A 23,217-nucleotide genomic window follows, 5' to 3' on the forward strand; every position below is an offset into this window, starting at 1 on the left:
ACTAAATCCTTTTTGGTCAAGCAGGCACTTAGAGGTATTCAAAAGGGTAGCAAGAGTGTGGATAAGCGTAGGCCAGTCACGTTTAGTATGTTGAAAAGGTTAGGTCTGGTTTTGGAAAGGATTTGTTGTTCTGCTTTTGAGGCGGCTCTGTTTAAGTTAGCTTTTTCTTTAGCTTTTTTCGGGGCAATGAGAGTAGGCGAGTTGGTCGCCCCCAGCAGGAATAGGGAGGGAGGTTTATTAGCCGAAGACATGAGTTGCTGGGCCTGGGGTATCGATTTTTGGATTAGACGCTCAAAAACTGAACAATTGGGTAGAGGTAAGCGCGTCGTTTTGGGTAGAGTGGACGGGGCACTGATGTGTCCAAGAAGGTGCTTGGAGGTTTATTGGCAAGTGTGGTCGGGTAGATCCGGCCCACTGTTACGTCATTGCGACGGGTCATTTCTTTCCCGTTTCCAATTTATAGCGGTCCTAAAAAAGGGGGTGCAGGAGTTGGGCCTTAGCCCAGGGGTTTATGGTTCGCATTCCTTTAGGATTGGCGCAGCGTCTGAGGCTGATAGGCGCGGTTTGGGGGCGGAGGTGATAAAGCGGATTGGAAGATGGAGTTCGGACCATTATTTGATGTATGTTCGTCGTTAAATACCCAGGACCTTGTTTCATTTGTGAGTTGTTTGGATAGTTGTTGAATATGCTTGTTTATTATTCTTTTAGGTGGTGTTCCCTCGTTAGCTTGGATTTTCGGACATTCGTATGTGCATTGGGGGGCGCTGCGTGCGGATGTAAGGCGTGACGGTAGGCAATTGGGCTTTCCGAGGGTACAAGTGGTTATAAGGTGGCTAGGTTTTAGAGGAATGGTATGGAGCCGGTTTTTGTCGGAATTTCATAAAGCGTCAAGATTGGACAGAACACCGGATATTCTGGTTGTGCATTTGGGGGGGAACGATTTGGGGGCAAGGCCCGTGAGAGAGTTGATTCGGGATATCCGTTTTGATTTTTTGAGATTGTGGACGTCGTTCCCGGGGGTTTTGACGGTTTGGTCGGATATAGTGCCCAGGAAAAAATGGCGGGCGGTCAGATTCGAAAAAGGTATAAATAGAGCGAGAGTGAAATTAAATAGGGCCGTGTCCAGTTTTGTGTCACGGAATGGTGGGATAAGTGTTAGGCACTTTGAGTTGGAATCGGGGGTTGGTAATTTTTGGTCGAAGGACGGTGTTCATCTCAATGATATCGGTATGGATCTTTGGGCCCTTGCAATACAGGAAGGGATTGAAAGGGCGTTGGTGGCTTTGGGGCACTCACGAGCCTAAGGTTTTTAGGGCTGTTCGTGGTTGGCGGGGGGTGGGGTTCTTGGAGTTGGTACCGAATTGTCGGTGGAAGGAATTGGGAAAAATTCCAGGTCATTTAAATTGAGTGGGGGGTGATCTGGCAGTCAGTTCTGGGCTCTGGACGGGGTTTTACCTCAGGAGCATTTAGTTTTGTTGGTCTTTCACGGAATGTGGAAGTTTTGGTGCCCTCGAGCTGGTGCTGAACGGCTGAGGGTAACATGGCGGTTGATTTTTATAGTTAATTTAAAGCCAGATCTATTAGCTCCAAGAACCCTCACTCTATATATATATATATATATATATATATATATATATATATATATATATATATATTTATTTATTTAATTGTTATTTGGTTTGTTATTTGTTGTTTGTTAATAAACTGCCGCTGTGGAGTCTTTATTTCAGGGACGGATCATGGGATCCCGGGGTTTGTGGGAAGTGGGAAGACAACAGGGAAACCACATTGGCCGTAACAGGTCATGTCTCACGCTGCATCTCCTTCCTGATTGTATCACTGAGAAGACAGAAGCTGCCCCATCCCATTCTCAAAGAAATGCAGAACCCAATGGATCTGCTGTCCGTGATCCGCTTATTGTCAGAGGACATCATTAGGGAATGCATTTTCTCATTGCTTAAGAAATTGTTGGGGGATCCTGCTAATTGCTGAATAATAAAACTGCAGCACCGCTCCATTTAAAGCAGTGTTTCCCAAACTCCAGTCCTCATGGCCCCCAACAGGTCAGGTTTTCAGGATTTCCTCAGTGTTACACATGTGATGAAAGTATCATCAAGGAATCAGGAATTCTCTCACCTGTGCAATGCTATGGAAATCCTGAAGACATGACCTGTGGGGGGCCGTGAGGACTGGAGTTTGGGAAACACTGATTTTAAAGGGACTGTCAGCACAGAATGACTGTTGAAACCAAGTACAAGCGCTCCGTGGATCACGGCGTGGGCCAATCCTTTATATACACCTTCCCACCTGCTTGTTTTACCTCTGTCTCTGGTTCTATGAAGCCAGAGCTGTCAATCAACTAGCGGTATTGGAGCCCAGGGTAAATACTAAAAACAGAGGAGCCAGAGGTGTAATTGGAGCAAGTTTTAAATTAGTAGTACAGTGGATGTGGACAGAGCAGGATAATTTGCCGGACACACAGCTGGGGATCAGCTGACGTTACTGAACCCCAATAACACTGGAGCAAGCGTTGACTGTGCAGACGGCACTTCTGAGCAGCAACTAGCGGTATTGGAGCCCAGGGTAAATACTAAAAACAGAGGAGCCAGAGGTGTAATTGGAGCAAGTTTTAAATCAGTAGTACAGTGGATGTGGACAGAGCAGGAGAATTTGCCGGACACACAGCTGGGGATCAGCTGACGTTACTGAACCCCAATAACACTGGAGCAAGTGTTGACTGTGCAGACGGCACTTCTGAGCAGCAACTAGCGGTATTGGAGCCCAGGGTAAATACTAAAAACAGAGGAGCCAGAGGTGTAATTGGAGCAAGTTTTAAATCTGTAGTACAGTGGATGTGGACAGAGCAGGAGAATTTGCCGGACACACAGCAGGGGAACAGCTGACGTTACTGAACCCCAATAACACTGGAGCAAGCATTGACTGTGCAGACGGCACTTCTGAGCAGCAACTGGCGGTGTTGGAGCTCAGGGATTACAGTTCAGGTTGTAGAAACATGAACACAACAGGAGACCTGGATACTGTTGCCAACCAATTATTTATTCTGGAAGAGGACTGGCAAATTCATGCGAGATCCAGGCCTTGTTCATTTTCAGAAAAGTATGCCGGTCAACGTTATCGGAGGATAGTCGCATGCGACGGTCTGTTAGTGTGTCACCCTGGCCTGGATGCCACAAATATAATAAAGCTGGGTCTGAGAGCAAGGGGGAGGTTCTCTAGTCAGGGGAACATTAGCATGCAATACCTCCTGTCTCAGGCCAGTAGGGGGCAGGCCTTATAAAAGCTGGAACTGGGGGCAGGGTTAGGGAGAACTGGACGACCTGTCTCAGGACTGAGAGGTGTCCCAGAGCAGAGAGAAACAGTTGTGTTGCACCCCAAGAGGACGTGTGGCAGTAGGAGAGCCACAAGTCAGGGACAAGAGGTGAAGTACGCCTGTCCTGGCAGACAAAGAACCAAATTTACCAGACTTTGGTGTCTGAGGCTGTGAGGATTCCACGTCCTGCAGCAGATAACCAGTCCGCGGGGGACTGTATGTTCCTTGGCCTAAGAAGCCTGGAGGCTCCGCCACAGCAGAAGGGACTAGCAAAGCCGTACCAGGCCGAGAGTAGAAAGGGACCCACGTTGCAAACCATACGGGCGAGAGGACACGGTGAGCTCGGGAACGTGGGCTGTTACCCTATAAGGAGGAGATAGCCAGAAGGAGCGCAGAGAGCACGGTAGGCCTACACCCTCACCCTGACCAGGGCCAACTTCCCATTTGCTCTCAGACATCCAGGTCCCCTCTTAGCCGGGACTGTTTGTGGGTCAGTTCACCTGTTCTAGTAAAGACCCTGGACTGCAACCTGTTGTCTGTGTGCTCCTTGCTCCTCCAGCACTAACGGTACTGGGACGCCCTACACCATCACCCCCATCCTCCATTATACTGCCCTGGGGCCGCACTCTTCCCGTGGGGAGTCACACTACCCCAGCTGCATACATCATCAGCCCCAGTGCTCTGCCTGGCAGTGGCGGTTCGCACTGACTGCAATCCACGGGTGGCGTAGTCGGACATACCAACAGCGCATAGCAGACTACCACCGGTCTGACCACCCTGAGCCACGGAACCGGGGTGCCACCACTACCCCCATCGTTTCCCTATTGCTCGGATCCGAGTGCCCCACGACCCAGGGGGCGAGTCATTAGTACACCACCTGAGGCACTAAAGACGTGTTCCGATACTACACTAGCAGCAGGGCAAGCTAGCACCTCCAATGCATACTGGCTAAGCTCTAGCTATGTATCCAGCTTACAGACCCAAAACTTGAAGGGGGAAGAGCCGTCTGGGAGTACACTGAGAGGGCAAGACATGTAGTCTGTCACCATCTGACGGAAACGTTGCCTCCTGCTGACTGGAGCCGTCTGTGATGGTGTAGACATTTGTGGCGGCGGGGACACAAAACTTTGCCATATTTGGGTCATACTGGTCTTGCCTTGTGCTGAGGCGCTGCTTCTGCTCCCTCTTTGTGCAGAGCTTCCTCCACTGCCTCGACGCATTGAGCTGCTTTGTAAAGCACTAGCAGCACTGCTCTCGGTTGGAATGGAGAACATGATGGAATGCACCAGTGCGTCTTAGTACTCCCGCATTTTACGCTCCTGGTTCAACGGTGTTATGAGGCTTTGTAAGTTGTCCCGGTAGCGAGGATCTAGGAGGGTGGACACACAATAATCAGCCGTGTTGAGAATGTGGGCGATGCGGCGTTCGTTTCTCAGGCACTGCAGCATGAAATCAACCATGTGCTGCAGACTGCCAACTGGCCAAGAAACGCTGTCCCCTGCTTGAGGCGTGATCTCTGCCTGCTCTGCATCACCCCACCCTCGCTCTAGATACTAACTACTAGAGCATTGTGTACCTCCCTCCTCTGGACAGATGTCTTCCTCCTCCATTGACTTCTCCTCATCCTCCTCACAAAGTATCCCCTGCCTAGGCCTTTGTGAGGAACCACGTTGCGCAGACTGTAGAGAAGCAGGTGGCATTTGTGACTCCTCATCCTCCACCTCTTCCAAAACCTCGTCCCTTAGTGCTTGCAGTGTTTTTTCAAGCTGGCTGATAAGGGGGATAGTCATGCTGACTAGTGTGCATCATCTGCACTCGCCATCCGCGTGGAATAATCGAAGGCACAAAAAACGTGGCAAATGTCCTTCATAGAGGCCCACTCAGTGGTGGTGAAGTGTGAACGGCGCGCACTGCGACTTGTTTGCGCCTGCTGCTGCTGGTACTCCATTACTGCTGCCTGCTGCTCACACAACCTCTCCAACATATGTAACGTTGAATTCCACCTCGTGGGTAGGTCACATATAATGCGATGTTCCGGAAGACATAATCGGCGGAAGACATAATCGGCGCTGCAGAGTTGCAATGCGCGATCTTGCGTTGCTGGAACGCCGCAAGTGAGCGCACTCTATGCGGACCTTGTGAAGCAGTGCATCAAGATCTGGATAGTCCCTCAAAAAACTCTGCACGACCAAGTTGAGCACATGTGCCAGACATGGGATGTGAGTGAGGTTGCCTAGGCCCAGAGCTGCCACCAGATTTCGGCCATTGTCGCACACTACCATGCCTGGCTGGAGATTCGCTGGCACAAACCACACGTCGCTCTGCTGCTTGATGGCATTCCAGAGCTCCTGCGCTGTGTGGCTTCGATTCCCCAAAGAAATTAATTTTAATACGGCCTGTTGACGTTTGGCCATGGCTGTGCTCATATCGGTCATCATAACAGGTAACCGTTCACGGGTCAATGTGGAGGTAGACCGTGACGGCTCCAGCAGCGCTGATTCAGAGGAACTGGAGTATGAGGAGGAGTCAATGTGTACAGACTGGATTCCTGCAATCCTTGGAGTTGGCAGAACACGTACAGCGCCACTCTCAAGATCTGTACCTGGCTCCACAACATTTACCCAATGGGCAGTGAGGGAAAGGTATCGTCCCTGTCCATGCTTACTGGTCCACGCATCGGTGGTCAAGTGGACCTTGCTATTGACGGCATTTTGTAGCGCATGTTTAATTTTTCCCTCCACATTCTGTTGCAGGGCAGGGACGGCTTGCCTGCTGAAATAAAAGCGGCTGGGCACGTTGTATTGTGGGACTGCCAATACCATAAAGTTATGGAAGGTGTCAGTCTCCACCAGCCTGAATGATAGCATTTCAAGGGCCAGTAGTTTAGCAATGCCAGCATTCAGTGCCTGTGCTCGGGGGTGGTTTGCCGAGCATGGGCGCCTTTTCTCCCATGCCTGTGCTAACGATGGCTGTAGACTGGCCTGGGAGTGTGAGGATGACAAGGAAAGTGGTGCTGTGGGTGGAATTACACTGTGTCTCTGTACAACAGTGCCAGAGATTCTTCCATGGCGATCCTGTGAGGAAGCTGAACCAGCTGTGTGTGAGCTGGAGGAAGAGGCTACAACACGAGCTGAAGCGGTGGTAGGTGGCGCTGTAGGTTGGCCTAGGTCTTCAGTGTGTTTTTCTAACTCCACCACGTGCTTGGTCCGCACATGTTTCCACATATTTGTGGTATTGAGGTTGCTGACACTTTTCCCTCTTTTCACCTTCTGATTACACAGCTTGCATTTGACAAAGCAAATGTCATCTGCAACTGTGTCAAAAAAGGACCAGGCACTGCAAGTCTTGGGAGAGCCCGCTTTGGATTTTGGAAGAGCCATGCTCCTAATGGGTGCCGAAGTGGAGGCTACAGGCAACCAAGTCTGCCCCCTCCCTCTCCCTCCTTTTTGGGCCGTTCGGGGAATCTCTTCCTCAGAGCTGCTCCCACCACCTTCCTGTCCCTCACGCCATGATGGGTCAAGGACCTCATCATCTACACCACCCTCTTCAAACAACTGCTTCTCCTGGGTAGTCTCAACAGCACAGTACGCACCAGAAAGTGGCACCTGAGTCTCATCATCAGATGCGTACTGAGGTGTGCTGCTGACCATAGGCACTGGCCCACCCGCCTCTTCAGATTCCGAGAGACAAAACGGTTGCGCATCACTGCATACTACCTCTTCTTCAAATTCTAGAATTCTGCTTGCCTGGCCCCCTCTTTCCAAGCAAAGAGATTCAGAGAACAGAAGTAGAGATGGCTCCTGTACAGGGCTCTCTGACTGCCTGGGCAATTTGGCAGGTGGTGAAGAGACAGATGGGTGCTCTTCAGTGCTCAGGACCTGAGAGGATCTGGAACTAATTGAAGTCGATGCGTTCGCTGCCATCCATCCGACAACGGCTTCAATTTGGTCCTCCCGCAGCAGTGGGGTACGGCTAGCTCCTACAAAGCTGCGCATAAAGGACTGTTCCCTGGTAAAACTGGGGGATGCTGAGTCACTGGTGCCCGCAGCAGGCACAGAATCCCCACGTCCTCTCCCTACAGGCACAGAATCCTCACGTCCTCTCCCTGCAGAAACTGCACGCCCACGACCACATGCCTTACTCCCTGCCTTCTTCATCTTGGTAGACTGATAAAGATAGGCAGAAAAGTACTAAGGGCTTAGTGTGCTTATTCCTGAACAGCTGCTAACAGGTATAAGAAACTAATTTTATAAAGTGTAGACTTTAACATGAGCTAATGTGGCCTACATAACTGTAAAGTGGAGTGTTTGGTGAGCTTTATTTAGGTCTTTTTTGTCACAAAAAGACACCGGATGTGCCCAAAGATGTAATACCGATAGTATCACAAACTTTTTGTAGCTATTACAATGCAGGAAGGTAACCTACAATGCAATAGATGAGGCTACAAAAAATAGGCTAATACTAATCTGGCTGGGGCTGCAGGGCCCAATGCTGCAGAAAGGCTCCTCTATCTACTCCTATATAGTGTGTTTGGAACCAGTTTAGCTGAATACGGATGGAACCACCACACTAATAGGAGAAATCAGGAAAAATGATCAATTAGCAAAAAAGGACAATGTATGAGGCAGTGACGCACGCTGAGCAGACTACAACCAGACGTGGCTGAAGCACACACTACAGCGTGAGCTGCACTCACACACAGAGACCTTGCAGACAGCCGTGAACAGCACAGAGAACTGTGCACTAGCGCTGCAAGGCACAGCGATTTATAAAGTAGCTTGGGTAAAGCAGAATAGAGCTAATAGGTAGCTAAAACTGTCCCTGAGAACAACAGCGTCCTATCCCTAACTGAATTCACAGCAGAGTGAGCTCAAAATGGTGGCGGCGGCTTTTATAGTGCATCATGACATCATTTCAGCAGCCAATCACAGCCATGCAATTAGTTAAGAAGCCTACATGCCTAACAGGATGTGCCCACACTTCTTAGGATCCTCATTGGCTGAATAAAATGAAACTGGCTCATTGCATTATGGAAACTTCCGATTCCGGTATACGATATTGCAAAAGTATCGGAATTAAGTATTGGAATTCCGATACCGCGAATATCGGCCGATACCCGATATTTCAGCATCGGATGCTCAACACTACTGATGACACATTAATGACGTTGCACCAGCCAGACTAATCAAAAGCCACGTTAGGGACCCCTCCAAAGTAAGAGATTTGCGAGCCTCCTATCCAGAGGCCAGAGACTACTCACTTGGCTGATGGATCGGGATCCCACAAATGAGTACACCCCTCTGTAAAAACAAATCTTTTTTTTCTGTTTTATTGTTTTCATATTCTTAGGATCATAACGTGTTTTATTGGTACTATTTTGGGATATGTAAGTCTTTTTGGTCATCCTTATTTTTGTGATAAAATGACAAATGTGTGTGTTTTTTTTGTTGGAATTTGTTTTTTATTTGATAAAAAAAAATTATTGGGAAAACAAAACCTGTTTTTCAACATTTTTGTAAATGATTAGTTTCACAACGGGAACACGCAATGCGTTAGTTGCATAAATAATCCATTAGTGCAGTTCAATGTCCAGCCTGTGTGTGTTATATTGGCAGGCCGCCTATTAGATGGGGTCTCCAGTCGGATCTAATATCTCCAGTGACCATGGCATGTAAGGAGTTAACGGAGCAGCGGCAGAGTGCTGACAGTGCACCCTTTCACTGCTGGGTCCCTGCTTGATGTGGGTAGTGAGCACTGTTGGATGGAGCCCTGGGATCATGATTCCAGGATGAAGATGCAAGTCCTAATGTCAATGGGCATGTTCCATTAGGAAGTGCTTTGACGGGAAGTGGTTTATCTACTACATTTTTTTTATCTTAACATCCAATATTATGAAAGCTTAGGGTTGATCTCTCGTATCAAAGGGTTTTTTAATCTCCAGCATTCATGGTACATGCACAGGATATGCCATAATAGCTGGATAGGTGATGGTGTTACCTCCCGGGCCTCTGCCTGTCAGGAGTACAGGAGTTCCACTTTGCATTGGCTAACATTCTGAAGCCCGCCATCCTGTTCTTGGTTAGATATGGGTACCCATACTCATCTGCTTTTTCTTTTCTTTTCCAAGGACTTGAGAAGGTTCCTTTACAAAAAACTTCCAAGGTACTTTCTTTCCATAGTTTTTCGTATGATTAATGATTGCTATTATGTAATTATATTTAATAATTTAAGACCTCAACTCCCAAGGTCTGAATAACAAAACTCCTGCCCTCCTCTCTCTGACGATACAGCCTGGTCTCTGGGGCCTTTATTTCTGATACCAATGCCCATGCGTTGGCTCGTTAACAATGGTCATTCTGATGTGAGGTGTGTAGTAAATTATGTCTATTACTAACATAACCTTTTGATTGTTGTTTTATTAGTGTTGAAGGACTTCATGCCATTGTAGTGTCAGACAGAGATGGGGTACCTGTAATTAAAGGTAAGGAACTAGAATGGACATGCATGTCTCGGCATGCAGTTCTGCTGTAATGTGGTTCTCTGCCCTTATACCCACTCTTACAGCTAGGTTACACACCTCAACTGTTATCTCAAACTTCCAAATTAATGATGCGGATATGATGAACCACTGGTGAGCCCACAAGCAACTATCTGACCAGCAGATTTGTTCCTGCCAATATTGGAACTCAATCTAATAATTTCAGCCATAATGATAATTGAGATTAAAGAAGTTGTCCACTACTTGTACATTGATGCCCTATCCATAGGATAGGACATCAATGTCTGGTCGGTTGGGGTCCCACACCCGGCACTCCCGCCGATCCGCTGTTATCGGTGCCGCCGGCTGTAAGTGCTTACTTGCGGAGCTTGGCCATCAAGTTGTAGTGGCCACCGCAGGGTACTTCACATTCGCCTCCTATTCAGTTCAATTTAATAAGAGGCGGATGTGTAGTACTCCACGGCGGCCACTACAACTAGGCGGCCAAGATCTGCAAGTAAGCACTTCCGTCCGGCAGCACCGATTACAGCTGATCATCAGGGGTGCTGGTTGTGGGACCCCAGTTGATCAGACATTGATGCTCTATCCTACGCATGGGGCATCAATGTAAAAGTAGTGGATGGGTTTGTTTCCATGTTGAGATTTTTTTTTTTTTTTTTTAAGCGGTTTTTGTAGCTAAAGCCAGAAATGAATAATAAATGGTAGATGTCTCTTTTTTTAATCCACTCTTGGTTTTGGCTTCAAAAACTGCATCAAAATCTGAAGTTGGAAACCACTTTCATTATTTTTAAAAGGAAAAAGAGGGTGATATGAATCTTAATACAATTAGTTTACTTTATTTTTTAGTCCGCTTAGAGGACTTGAAAACCTGTGATCCTTTGCTTTTTCTATATACTGCAAAACTATGATTGCGCTATTTAACTGCCACTGCCAGTGATTGACAGCAGCGCCTAGGTAGTTAAACATCAGCGACTGGAACAAGCGCTGCTGCTGAAGACTGATGGTGGCTGTATAGCAGCCGGTATATGGCGCAAGCTGAGCCCCCTCCACACATGCAGACCCCAGTACGAACATACAGGTACATGCATTTGCTCCAGAGTTGTAAAGAGCCATGCCACATGACTTGGGCTATAAAGCCAAACCAGGACCCTCTATTTGTGTACAGCCATTTTGGGCTGCTTGTACCTCATCAACCAAAAGTAGGAGACTGGATTATAGAAATGTTCACATTCAAACACTTATTGCTGTTTTCTTTATCAGTTGCAAATGAGAATTCCCCTGAACATGCTCTGAGGCCATGTTTCCTATCCACATTTGCACTGGCCACTGACCAGGGAAGCAAGCTGGGACTCTCCGAAAACAAAAGCATCATATGTTACTACACCACGTATCAGGTAGGTAAGGCTGTAGACCCAGGACGGCTTTGTGAGCATCGGGTGTGATTATCACAATCGGTGGTGGTGATGGACATGCTCATCCCAACCAGATTCAAGTGGTATCATCTTCTGGTTTAGAGTTTTTTGGGGGCAGGTATTTTCGGGCAGGTCTGTCTGACCTGCTATACAGTTGGCTTTAGATATGTAGATTGTAAATATTTTCCAAAGTTCTCAAAGAGATTGTCCCAAATCAGAAAATCGTGATCCCTGGGTGCAGTTTGTTATAAAACGATTGTAAAATTGTCTGGTGTAAGCCACCCTCTTCCGGTCCGGTGCTGAGCCTCTCCGGCTGCTCCATGTGTCCAGTATTACCTGCGGGGCCGATGTCACATCAGCAGCTTGGCAACCAGTCAGTGAGCTCAGGTGTTTTGAGTGGGGTGTTTTGTCTACACCGCCAAGCCACTGAGCTCTCTGATTTGCTGGTGTGCTGTCGACATGACGTCAGCGCTGCAGCCCATCTCCGTTACCGAGAGCTATGGTGGAGACTCAGCCCTGCACCTGGGGAGGGGGAGTAAAGCGTGGGGTCCAAGAACAAGCTAAACCCTGATGAAACATTTTGTTTTAATTCCATTTGTTATGAGGATTGTGTGTAAAGTGCCGGTGTTAATAGACATATTAATAGGCCCATCCTCCTTTTAGAATTGCTGTTTCAGTCCTCATTGCACTGATATTAACCGGATCTCACTGTGTTTTCTTTGTGGTCCACAAGTCACTTTCTCCATGCATACCTCACATTACGGTTCATAGGGATCCATTGGAAGTGTTTTCCATGTTCATTGTACAGTAAAGCATCATTTACACAATAGAAAACGCCTTTAAGCAGCATGGAAATATGGAGGTTATAAGTATCACTTCATTTCTATTGTCTGTAAGTCATTGATTTGTGTTTCAGGTTGTCCAGTTTAACAGATTGCCGTTGGTTGTGAGCTTCATAGCTAGCAGCAATGCCAATACAGGTAGGCGTTCTTCTGTATTATTTACATTGTATTTACATGTCTAGCCCGATAAAAGGTGCAGTGTACAGTACAGACCAAAAGTTTGGACACACCTTCTCATTTAATGATTTTTCTGTATTTTCATGACTTTGAAAATTGTACATTCACACTGAAGGCATCAAAACTATGAATTAACACGTGGAATTATATACTTATACAAAAAAGTGTGAAACAACTGAAAATATGTCTTATATTCTAGGTTCTTCAAAGTAGCCACCTTTTGCTTTGATGACTGCTGTAACATACCTGGCGGCGTCCTTGCATAGTGGTCCATCTCCCACTGTGCAAGAGCGCGCACTTGATCTCCAGTCCAGTCTGCTAGCCTGGCTTCCCTCCGTGCTGTCTGTTTGCCTCTGTGTCTGCTGCTTAAGGGCGGCGCCCGATCACTTCCTGCTTTTTGTACCTGCTGCAGGCACACCCCTTGTGCGTCCCCAGCCTATTGCTGTCTGTCATTTGGTATTTAACCCAGCTGCTCCAATGAATCCCTGCCTGAGCATTGTGTTTCATTCAGTGTGGTCTTTCACTCTGAATGTGCCAGGTCCCCTTCTGTGTTCTCTTGTCTGCCTATCCTGGAGGCTGTATTTCCAGGCCTGTCTGAACACGCTCCTTGCCTGTTCGTCTCGCCTTCTAGGGGCCGCATACCTAGACCTGCTCCTGTATCTTGTCTGTCCTGTCTGAACACGCTCCTAGCCTGTTCCTCCCGCCTTCTAGGGGCTGCATTCCTAGACCCGCTCCTGTATCTAGTCTGTCCTGTCTGAACACGCTCCTGGCCTGTTCCCACCTTCTAGGGGCTGCATTCCTAGACCCGCTCCTGTATCTTGCTACTGTGTCTGTTCTTGTCTGTATAATCTTCTAGCCTGTTTTCCCGTGTTTCTCTATGTCCGTACCTTTCCGTTTTCTGCAGTCTGAACTCGTACCTTACTCCTGCTCGTTGTCACTGTACTCCCGTTTGTGAGTTTGTGGTCCACTCGCTACTTCACTGCAAGTACCCTGTGGGTATCTGGTTCTGCCTTTCCCTTCTTGTCTGTTCCGTGTGAACAGAGCCCTGTCCCCCCTGCTCTGCCTTGCTCACCGCTCCGGCGGTTCTAGCCTGCTCTGCCTTTGCTCACCGCTCCGGCGGTTCTAGCCTGCTTTGCCTTTGCTCACCGCTCCGGCGGTTCTAGCCTGCTCTCCCTTTGCTCACCGCTCCAGGTGACCTTGTCCTGCTCTACTCTTGCTCACCGCTCCAGGTGGCCTTGTCCTGCTCTACTCTTGCTCACCGCTCCAGGCGGCCTTGTCCTGCTCTACTCTTGCTCACCGCTCCAGGCGGCCTTGTCCTGCTCTACTCTTGCTCACCGCTCCAGGCGGCCTTGTCCTGCTCTACTCTTGCTCACCGCTCCAGGCGGCCTCGTCCTGTTCCACTCTTGCTCACCGCTCCAGGCGGCCTCGTCCTGCTCTACTCTTGCTCACCGCTCCAGGCGGCCTCGTCCTGCTCTACTCTTGCTCACCGCTCCAGGCGGCCTCGTCCTGCTCTACTCTTGCTCACCGCTCCAGGCGGCCTCGTCCTGCTCTACTCTCACTCACCGGTCTAGGCGGTCTCGTCCTGCCCTGCTCTCGCTCACCTCTCTAGGCGGCCTCACTCTGCTGTGTTTGTCCGCCACATCTGTGGTTCTGTTCCTGAGTCCCAGTGTGTACTGGGTCCTATCCCGCCTGTGTTCCTACCTGCTAGCGCCTCCCTGTCTGCACTCTAGCCGTGCTTGCCTGTACCCCCCTGCCTGCATACCCGCCTGCCTGCATACCAGTCGTGCCTGCCTATACCCACCAGTCTGTGGCCAGCCTAACCAGTCTGTTCCTGTATTCCCCTGTGTGGGTCAACAGCCGTGTCCGGGGTCTGTCCTGGAGTAGCACCTGGTCCCTCTGCTCGGTTCCTCCTTGGTGCACTGGCGTCGTATGCCGTCGTGCGACCCTGGTCGGATCGGGTGAATACCTAGTTACGCCCCTCCAGGCATTCACTCTCCGGCACGGTCCAGTGGAATCACACGCACACGCCGCTCAGCCCGGGCGTGTGCATTACAACTGCTTTGCACACTCTTGGCATTCTCTTGATGAGCTTCAAGAGGTAGTCACCGGAAATGGTTTTCACTTCACAGGTGTGCCCTGTCAGGTTTAATAAGTGGGATTTCTTGCCTTATAAATGGGGTTGGGACCTTCAGTTGTGTTGTGCAGAAGTCTGGTGGATACACAGCTGATAGTCCTACTGAATAGACTCTCAGAATTTGTATTATGGCAAGAAAAAAGCAGCTAACTAAAGAAAAACGAGTGGCCATCATTACTTTAAGAAATGAAGGTCAGTCAGTCTGAAAAATTGGGCAAACTTTGAAAGAGTCCCCAAGTGCAGTTGCAAAAACCATCAAGCGCTACAAAGAAACTGTCTCACATGAGGACCGCCCCAGGAAAGGAAGACCAAGAGTCACCTCTGCTTCTGAGGATAAGTTTATCCGAGTCACCAGCCTCAGAAATCACAGGTTAACAGCAGCTCAGATTAGAGACCAGGTCAATGCCACACAGAGTTCTAGCAGCAGACACATCTCTACAACAACTGTTAAGAGGAGACTTTGTGCAGCAGGCCTTCATGGTAAAATAGCTGCTAGGAAACCATTGCTAAGGACAGGCAACAAGCAGAAAAGACTTGTTTGGGCTAAACACCACAAGGAATGGACATTAGACCAGTTGAAATCTGTGCTTTGGTCTGATGAGTCCAAATTTGAGATCTTTGGTTCCAACCGCCGTGTCTTTGTGTGATGCAGAAAAGGTGAACGGATGGACTCTACATGCCTGGTTCCCACCGTGAAGCATGGAGGAGGAGGTGTGATGGTGTGGGGGTGCTTTGCTGGTGACACTGTTGGGGATTTATTCAAAATTGAAGGCATACTGAACCAGCATGGCTACCACAGCATCTTGCAGCGGCATGCTATTCCATCCGGTTTGTGTTTAGTTGGACCATCGTTTATTTTTCAACAGGACAATGATCCCAAACACACCTCCAAGGCTGTGTAAGGGCTATTTGACCAAGAAGGAGAGTGATGGGGTGCAACGCCAGATGACCTGGCCTCCACAGTCACCAGACCTGAACCCAATCGAGATGCTTTGGGGTGAGCTGGACCGCTAAGCATCTCTGGGAACTCCTTCAAGATTGTTGGAAGACCATTTCCGGTGAATACCTCTTGAAGCTCATCAAGAGAATGCCAAGAGTGTGCAAAGCAGTCATCAAAGCAAAAGGTGGCTACTTTGAAGAACCTAGAATATAAGACATATTTTCAGTTGTTTCACACTTTTTTGTTAAGTATATAATTCCACATGTGTTAATTCATAGTTTTGATGCCTTCAGTGTGAATGTACAATTTTCAAAGTCATGAAAATACAGAAAAATCTTTATATGAGAAGGTGTGTCCAAACTTTTGGTCTGTACTGTATGTCTGTTGTGAAAGAAGAATTTCTCAACTGGAAGCCGAGGAGAAAATCCAATCTACCCTGTCCCAATTTACATGAAATGGTTCTTGGTTCTTGTCAGAGTTGATGAGATACAACTACTGATCCCTTAATGATACTGTAGATGTTCTGTATCCAGTAATGGTGTGATGTGGTCCTTACACAAAGATAATTTAAAATGTGCAGTCAGTGCAATAACAACAACAAAAAATACTAGTAAAGTGTCCTTAAAATATTTTTAGATGTGTTTAGAAAAATATATAACTTATACTTAACGTCAAAAAAGTGCTCTGGTCTCCAATTCTCAACACTAGTCCTGACAGATCCACTTCCAACTTGTGCCCGCTTTCCTGGACTATAATACGGGTGTCCTATTCTTCAGAGGATAGCACGCCCATCATTCAGCTGAGTGGAAGCAATGGATCTAAATTGACTCTCACATCAAACATTTGCTTAAAATCTGTCTGGTGAAAACAAGTAACCGCCTATGCACAAGGTAGCTGATAACTGATTGATCGGTGGAGGTATGACCACTGCAACCTGCACCGATTGGTAAAAGGGGGCACTTTCATGCCCATTAGAAAGATGGTTGACCGCTGCTCTACTCATTCCCTGTGGGCTGTGGAATGCTGCATTCGGCTTTTTCTGGCCGCCCCATAGAGAACGAATGGTCCTGCAATCAGGCATGTGCACTGCTGATGAACTTTAATGAGGATAAAAGTACCCTGCTGGGGATAAAAATTTCTTGATTTGCCCCCACTAATCAATAAGTGATAACTCGTCTTTGGAGAATCCCTTTAGCCAAAATGTATTGGCTTCATGTGTGCTCTGAATGGAAGCCACTACAATAGTAATTACACTGCACAACAAATGCCATCAATAACCGGTCTCAGACGCATCCAGCACTATGTCTACCATATTGTCCACCTGAACTAAGATTACACAGTGGGCTAGTCATCACTGACCAGTTATCAGCCACTAACAAATGTCACAACTGGCTCAACATAGTCAAGTTTTAGTTCTATCTGCATAATATTAGTTTCATTTTGTAATGAGGATTAAAGTTCCTTCTGCTTCCAAACAGTGCGACACGACCTCCACGATCAGTAAGTTACAGAACTTGTCTTCACTCAATATCCCCTTTAAGCAGTTGGACAAAGAGCAGTTCCCAGAACAGGTTCCTCTCATTTCTACCGTTTGATGCAGTTTTATGCCGGATGATGGAAAGTTTCAGGTTCCCACTTTCTGCCCTGAAATCGGAGTACACATATTGTCTACAGCAGCTTGTAGTCTGCCAACAGCTGGAATATACATAGAAATATGGACTTCTGCAGTCAATTTTCACTATTTATTCATATATATTTTTTTTATTTTTAGGTCTAATTCTTAGTTTGGAAAAAGAACTTGGCCCCTTGTTTGAAGAGCTTCGGCAAGTGGTGGAGAATTCTTCATCTGCGTGGTCCTCAAAAGAAGTCATGAACTTTTGGTGTGGGGAAAAAAAAAAAGGTTGCCATTTCCAAAGCAATGAAACACTTTGTACTTGTAGTTCTGCCAGTGCACTGAGTAATATTCCTCTCTGCTAGAGAAATGAAGGAGAACTGCTGGATTTCTAGGGGGCATCAGCCCTAACATTTCACATTCCCCCTAAGTGAAGGAGCTTATCCACTGCAGAGATGGATCCAGTTGTGATTACACTGGGCAATTAACCAACAAATTCCCTGCAGATAACCATTGTATTAACACAGTAAGAGGCGTAGATTTGTATCGGTCGTATTCTCTGTTGCTTTTCTATCTGGAACCACATTAAATTGTAACTTGCTGATATTAAACCTAGGACATTGTGTGCACAGAGCCAATGATGACGTGTGAGTGTCTCAGTGACATCTGCAGATCTTTGTAGCTGGTTTCATAGCGGCTTACAATGACATTGGTCTGCACTGACGGGTAAAATCCAGAAGCAGAATACTGCTAGAATGGTTTGCTCTCTAGCTCCCCCTGTTGTTAGTCCTCCTCATGGTCACTATCGAGGACGACTGATCAGAGTGAAGCTGCCATCCACCTTCCAAACCACAAATTCTTACCAACACATTAGGACTATAATAGCTAGCTATCTTCAGTGAACTTTCAACCTAGAACGGAGCAGAGCAGTGGCAATGGGGAAAGTCAGATACCTGTAATAATAAACCTCTCGCCACTAGATGTCAGCATAGGACCATTGTGAAAAGTTATTTTCTGCAACTATTAAGCTTGCCTATAGAATATAATGCACTTACCACTGTCTCTTGAGGAACCGAGGCTTGTAGCCTTAAGATTTTTACCTACAAGATTAACGGAAAAAATATTGCAGATGTAATTGTGTGTGGAACTCATTCTGCTTATGATGCAGTTTTTCAGCTCCCATTACTAGGTCTGACACTGGTCTGAGGACGCTCCTGATTGTGGAAAGGAGTAAGCTCCTTCCAATATAAAGTGATGTGCGGCCGCTGCTTTTGGAGGAAAGCTGCTCTTTTGTCAGCGGCATCAAGATTTTCTAACTGTTCATGGGAGGAGAATCACAGATTTGTTAGTGCCACGTTAAACTGGGGTCTTTTGCGGTCAATGTATAATTAAAGTGACCCTACTGTGTAACTTTCTTCTGACATATCGCCATATCATTTGTGGGACTTAGTGAGTTTGAGACTCGTATGGAAGGTTATAATAAGCGATGCTGAAGCATTGGAATAGAAATGACGGCATTTGACACATTAACTGTTTTTACATCTTGCAATACAATTTAACTTTAAAAAAATAATAAAACTAATGCCTTGATTGCAGTTTTTGTGCTACTTGAAGTTGTGAAAAAATTTGGCAACTTTTGTCATTCTTAGACCATTACTGGCCGGCTTCACCAGCTTTTCCAAAAGTGGGTGGAACTTGGACTGGTCGTGAGCGTGCAAACCCGACAAATTCACCATGAAAGGAGCCACAAAGTAGTGTCAATTACTACAGCCATCTACACCAGCTCAGGGCTACTGGATATGTCTTGGGGTGGCGTACGGCTCCTAATTCATTAAGAATAGCAACTTACTCCAGGGCGCTCATTATTAACATTGATGTACAAAAGGCCAGTCTTAATGAATCAGGGCCTTTATCTTTAATAGGTTGAGAATGACCATTGAATTTATAATTCATCTTAATGCACACCATATAGTATTACATTAAACCAGAGTCGTATATGATTATTTCATTTTCTGTACAACTTTGGTTAATATTTTGTATACGAATAAATTTGGCAAATCCTAACAGTATACTTCCTAAAGAATGTCCAAAACCTGAGACAGAAACAAAATGCACATATACCCTGCTGTGAGTAAAAGCAATAGTGCATAGAAATAACATGGAGTACTTGGTAAAAAAGCGTAAAAGCCATCCCACCAGCGTTAAGGTGTACCCAAAGCGGGATGGTCCTAACCTCTAGTATTAAAACCTTACCATGTGTCAGTGACGTCAATGTGAATAAGGGACTAAATGGCCTTCTTCCTGAATAGTTGGTAAACATTAAAAACATTAAAATACCTGGGACTGTAAAGGACTCTGTGGCTTCTATGGCGGCTTGTTTCCTCGCTGATTGATAAATTCTTCATTTCATTCTTCAATGATCTTGTTCTGAGGGGAGTTTGTAGCTGTTTTTTGTTACTGAGCTTCTCTGGCAGACCATAGCACTCCTTGTATGATATGGACACTTGGACAGTCATTCATCTGAATTGCTGATTTCTAATACAAAAAAAATATATTGTTTACTGCTTTCTCAGCAAGATAAGCTTTGATTAGACATCTCTTTTTAGATTTGCAGGGCTGCCACCGGCAAGTTCAGGGCCCCATACTGGCAAATTTTTCAGGCCTCCTTGAGACTGTGCCCATGCTCCACCCCCAGCCTAGCCTCAACACCTCCCACTGCCCAGGCTCCACCCCCAGCCTAGCCTCAACACCTCCCACTGCCCAGGCTCCACCCCCAGCCTAGCCTCAACTCCTCCCACTGCCCAGGCTCCACCCCCAGCCTAGCCTCAACACCTCCCACTGCCCAGGCTCCACCCCCAGCCAAGCCTCAACACCGCCCACTGCCCAGGCTCCACCCCCAGCCTAGCCTCAACACTGCCCACTGCCCAGGCTCCACCCCCAGCCTAGCCTCAACTCCTTCCACTGCCCAGGCTCCACCCCCAGCCTAGCCTCAACACTGCCCACTGCCCAGGCTCCACCCCCAGCCTAGCCTCAACACCTCCCACTGCCCAGGCTCCACCCCCAGCCTAGCCTCAACACCTCCCACTGCCCAGGCTCCACCCCCAGCCTAGCCTCAACACCGCCCGCTGCCCAGGCTCCACCCCCAGCCTAGCCTCAACACTGCCCACTGCCCAGGCTCCACCCCCAGCCTAGCCTCAACACCTCCCACTCTTGGAAAAACTCCACTTCTGCGCCACATCTTCACCAATCGCACATTAACAGTTCCCATTGAACACCATATCACACACATAGCCATCAGCTTTTGTTTTGACCAAAAGATTGTTTTAAGGCTGCCACCACAACAAGGGTAGACTCCTTTGGCAGTAACCTACTCTTCCTTAACTTATTAAAAATTTGTTAAAATATCCAATACTCTTTTTAGGCATTTTTATTTGTTTTTCTTTAAGGGAATTCGTCACATACCGTATATACTTGAGTATAAGCCAAGTTTTTCAGCACATTTTATGTGCCGCTGCTCCTGCTAATGGTGCTTGCTACTAAAGAGAATGCATATTCGCTCCTTTCCATGCACATAATCCCGACGTGGAGAGGAGTGAATATGCCGGCAGCTCACATCAGTGTCTGAGAGCGCATGGCAGTGACGCCATGCGCTGCTCAGATGCTGACATGAGCTGCAGCAGAACAGGATGCAGCGCTGGACATTAGGTGAGGAAGGAAGGTGAGTATATGTGTTTATTTTTTTGTGTGTGCAGTCATGTGGCCGTACATACCAGGATTGGGGGATGAACAGGCCATGCATACCAGGATTGGGGGATGAGGAGGCCATGCATACCAGGATTGGGAGTTAGGAGGCCATGCATACCAGGATTGGGGGATGAGTTGTACCATACATACAAGAATTGGGGGATGAGGGGGGGACATGCATACCATGATTGGGGATGAGGGGGCCATGCATACCACGATTGGGGATGAGGGGGACATGCATAACAGGATTGGGGATGAGGGAGCAATGCGTACCAGGATGCGGAAATTTACCAGTAGCTGCTGCATTTCCCACCCTAGGCTTATACTCGAGTCAATACATTTTCCCAGTTTTTTGTGGTAAAATTAGGTACCTCGGCTTATACTCTAGTATATATGGTACATTTTTTAAAATGACCAATAGTACCATATATAAGGGAAAAATACCAGCACACCATGGCCCGACCACATATTACCACCACATAGTGACCGAACAATACCACATACAAGGGACAAATACCGCCACACCATGACCAGACTACATATTGGCACTAGTGACATTATACACAGGAGCTCTGTATATAGTGTCAGTGTACAGGTAATACAGGGATCACTGATGACATTATACTCAGGAGCTCTGTATATAGTGTCAGTGTACAGGTAATACAGTAACTCACCGCTGACAACATACACAGGAGCTCTGTACATACAGTGGGGAAAATGAATATTTTATACACTACCGATTTTGCAAGTTTTCCCACCTACAAAGAATGGAGAGGTCTGTAATTTTTATCGTAGGTACACTTCAACTCTGAGAGACAGAATCTAAAGATAAGAACCAGAAACTCATATTGTATGATTTTTAAATAAATTGCATGAAATAAGTTTTTGATCACCTACGAACCAGCAAGAATTCTGGCTCTCACAGGCCTGTTAGTTTTTCTTTAAGAAGCCTTCCTACTCTGCACTCATTACCTGTTTTAATTGCACCTGTTTGCACTCATTACCTGTATAAAAGACACCTGTCCACACAATCACACTCCAACCTCTCCACCATGGCCAAGATCAAAGAACTGTCTAAGGACACCAGGGACAAAATTGTAGACCTGCACAATGCTGGGATGGGCTAAAGGCCAATAGGCAAGCAACTTGTTAAGAAGGCAACAACTGCTGGCACAATTAATAATATTTTTTTTATTTATATAGCGTCAACATATTCCGCAGTACTTTACAATTCAGACACATTATCAGCACTGTCCCCATCGGGGCTCACAATCTAAATTCCCTATCAGTATGTCTTTGGCGTGTGGGAGGAAACCCACACAAACACAGGGAGAACATACCAACCCCTTGCAGATGTTGTCCTTGGTGGGATTTGAACCCAGGACCCCAGTGCTGCAAGGCTACAATCCTAACCACTGACCCACTGTACTGCATTTTATTTGAAAATGGAAGAAACATAAGATGACTGTCTATCTTCCTCGGTCTGGGGCTACATGCAAGATCTTGCCTTGTGGGTTACAGATGATTCAGAGAAAAGTCAGGCATCAGCCCAGAACAACATGGGAGGACCTGATCAATGATGTGAAGAGAGCTGGAACCACAGTCTCAAACATTACCATTAGTAACACACTATGCCGTCATGGATTAAAATCCTGCAGGCCACGCAAGGTCCCCCTGCTCACGCCAGCAGGTCAATGCCCATTTGAAGTTTGCCGATGATCCAGAGGAAGTATGGGAGAAGGTCATGTGGTCAAAGGAGACCAAAATAGAACTTTTTGGTATCAACTCCACTTGCCGTGTTTGGAGGAAGAACACCGCCCTAACCGTGAAGCATGGTGGGGGAAACATCATACTTTGGGGGTGCTTTTCTGCAAAGGGGACAGGACGACTGCTCCGTATTGAAGAGAGGATGGATGGGGTCATGTATCGCAAAATTTTGGCCAACAACCTCCTTCCCTCAGTAATAGCACTGAAGATAGGTCGTGGCTGGGTCTTCCATCATGACAATGACCCGAAACACACAGCCAGCGCAACTAAGGAGTGGCTCCATAAGAAGCATTTCAAGGTTCGGGAGTTTCCTAGCCAGTCTCCAAACCTGAACCCAATAGAAAATCTTTGGAGGGAGCTGAAATTCAACATTGTCAAGTGACAGCCCCGAAACCTGAAAGATCTGGAGAAGATCTGTATGGAGAAGTGGGCCAAAATCCCAGCTGCAGTGTGTACAAATGTGGTGAAGAACTACAGGAAACGTCTGACCTCTGCAATTGCAAACAAAGGTTTCTGTTTTTCTATTGTATCAAATACTTATTCCATGCAATAAAATGCTAATTAATTATGTAATAATCAATAAAAATTACAGACCTCTCCATTCTTTGTAGGTGGAAAAACTTGCAAAATTGGCAGTGTATCAAATACGTATTTTCCCCACTGTAGTGTCAGTGTACAGGTAATATAGTGATCACCGGTGACATTATACACAGGAGCTCTGTATGTAGTGTCAGTGTACAGGTAATACAGGGATCACCA

At 46.9% G+C, this 23,217-nt stretch overlaps 1 protein-coding gene across 1 annotated transcript; it reads left to right on the top strand.

The window, feature by feature from the left end:
* Positions 1–9,285: 9,285 nt before the first annotated feature.
* Positions 9,286–18,415, top strand: LOC141203918 (ragulator complex protein LAMTOR3-like). The gene is made up of 5 exons (XM_073663892.1): positions 9,286–9,493; positions 9,754–9,812; positions 11,091–11,224; positions 12,159–12,222; positions 17,107–18,415. Exons 1-5 carry the CDS (start codon positions 9,417–9,419, stop codon positions 17,310–17,312), a joined length of 540 nt encoding a protein of 179 aa, XP_073519993.1. The 5' UTR covers positions 9,286–9,416; the 3' UTR covers positions 17,313–18,415.
* Positions 18,416–23,217: the final 4,802 nt, after the last annotated feature.

The sequence above is a fragment of the Phyllobates terribilis genome, unplaced genomic scaffold, assembly GCF_046119375.1.
Source record: "Phyllobates terribilis strain yellow unplaced genomic scaffold, ASM4611937v1 Scaffold_132__1_contigs__length_4960021, whole genome shotgun sequence".
Taxonomy (NCBI): Eukaryota; Metazoa; Chordata; class Amphibia; order Anura; family Dendrobatidae; genus Phyllobates; species Phyllobates terribilis.

Bases quoted from the DNA above. Each gene is read 5' to 3' on its own strand.
- LOC141203918 (XM_073663892.1), top strand. From the start codon at position 9,417: ATGGGTACCCATACTCATCTGCTTTTTCTTTTCTTTTCCAAGGACTTG. The intron at 9,813-11,090 runs GTAAGGAACTAG...TTTCTTTATCAG, and splicing joins TGGGGTACCTGTAATTAAAG to TTGCAAATGAGAATTCCCCT. The intron at 11,225-12,158 runs GTAGGTAAGGCT...TTTGTGTTTCAG, and splicing joins GTTACTACACCACGTATCAG to GTTGTCCAGTTTAACAGATT.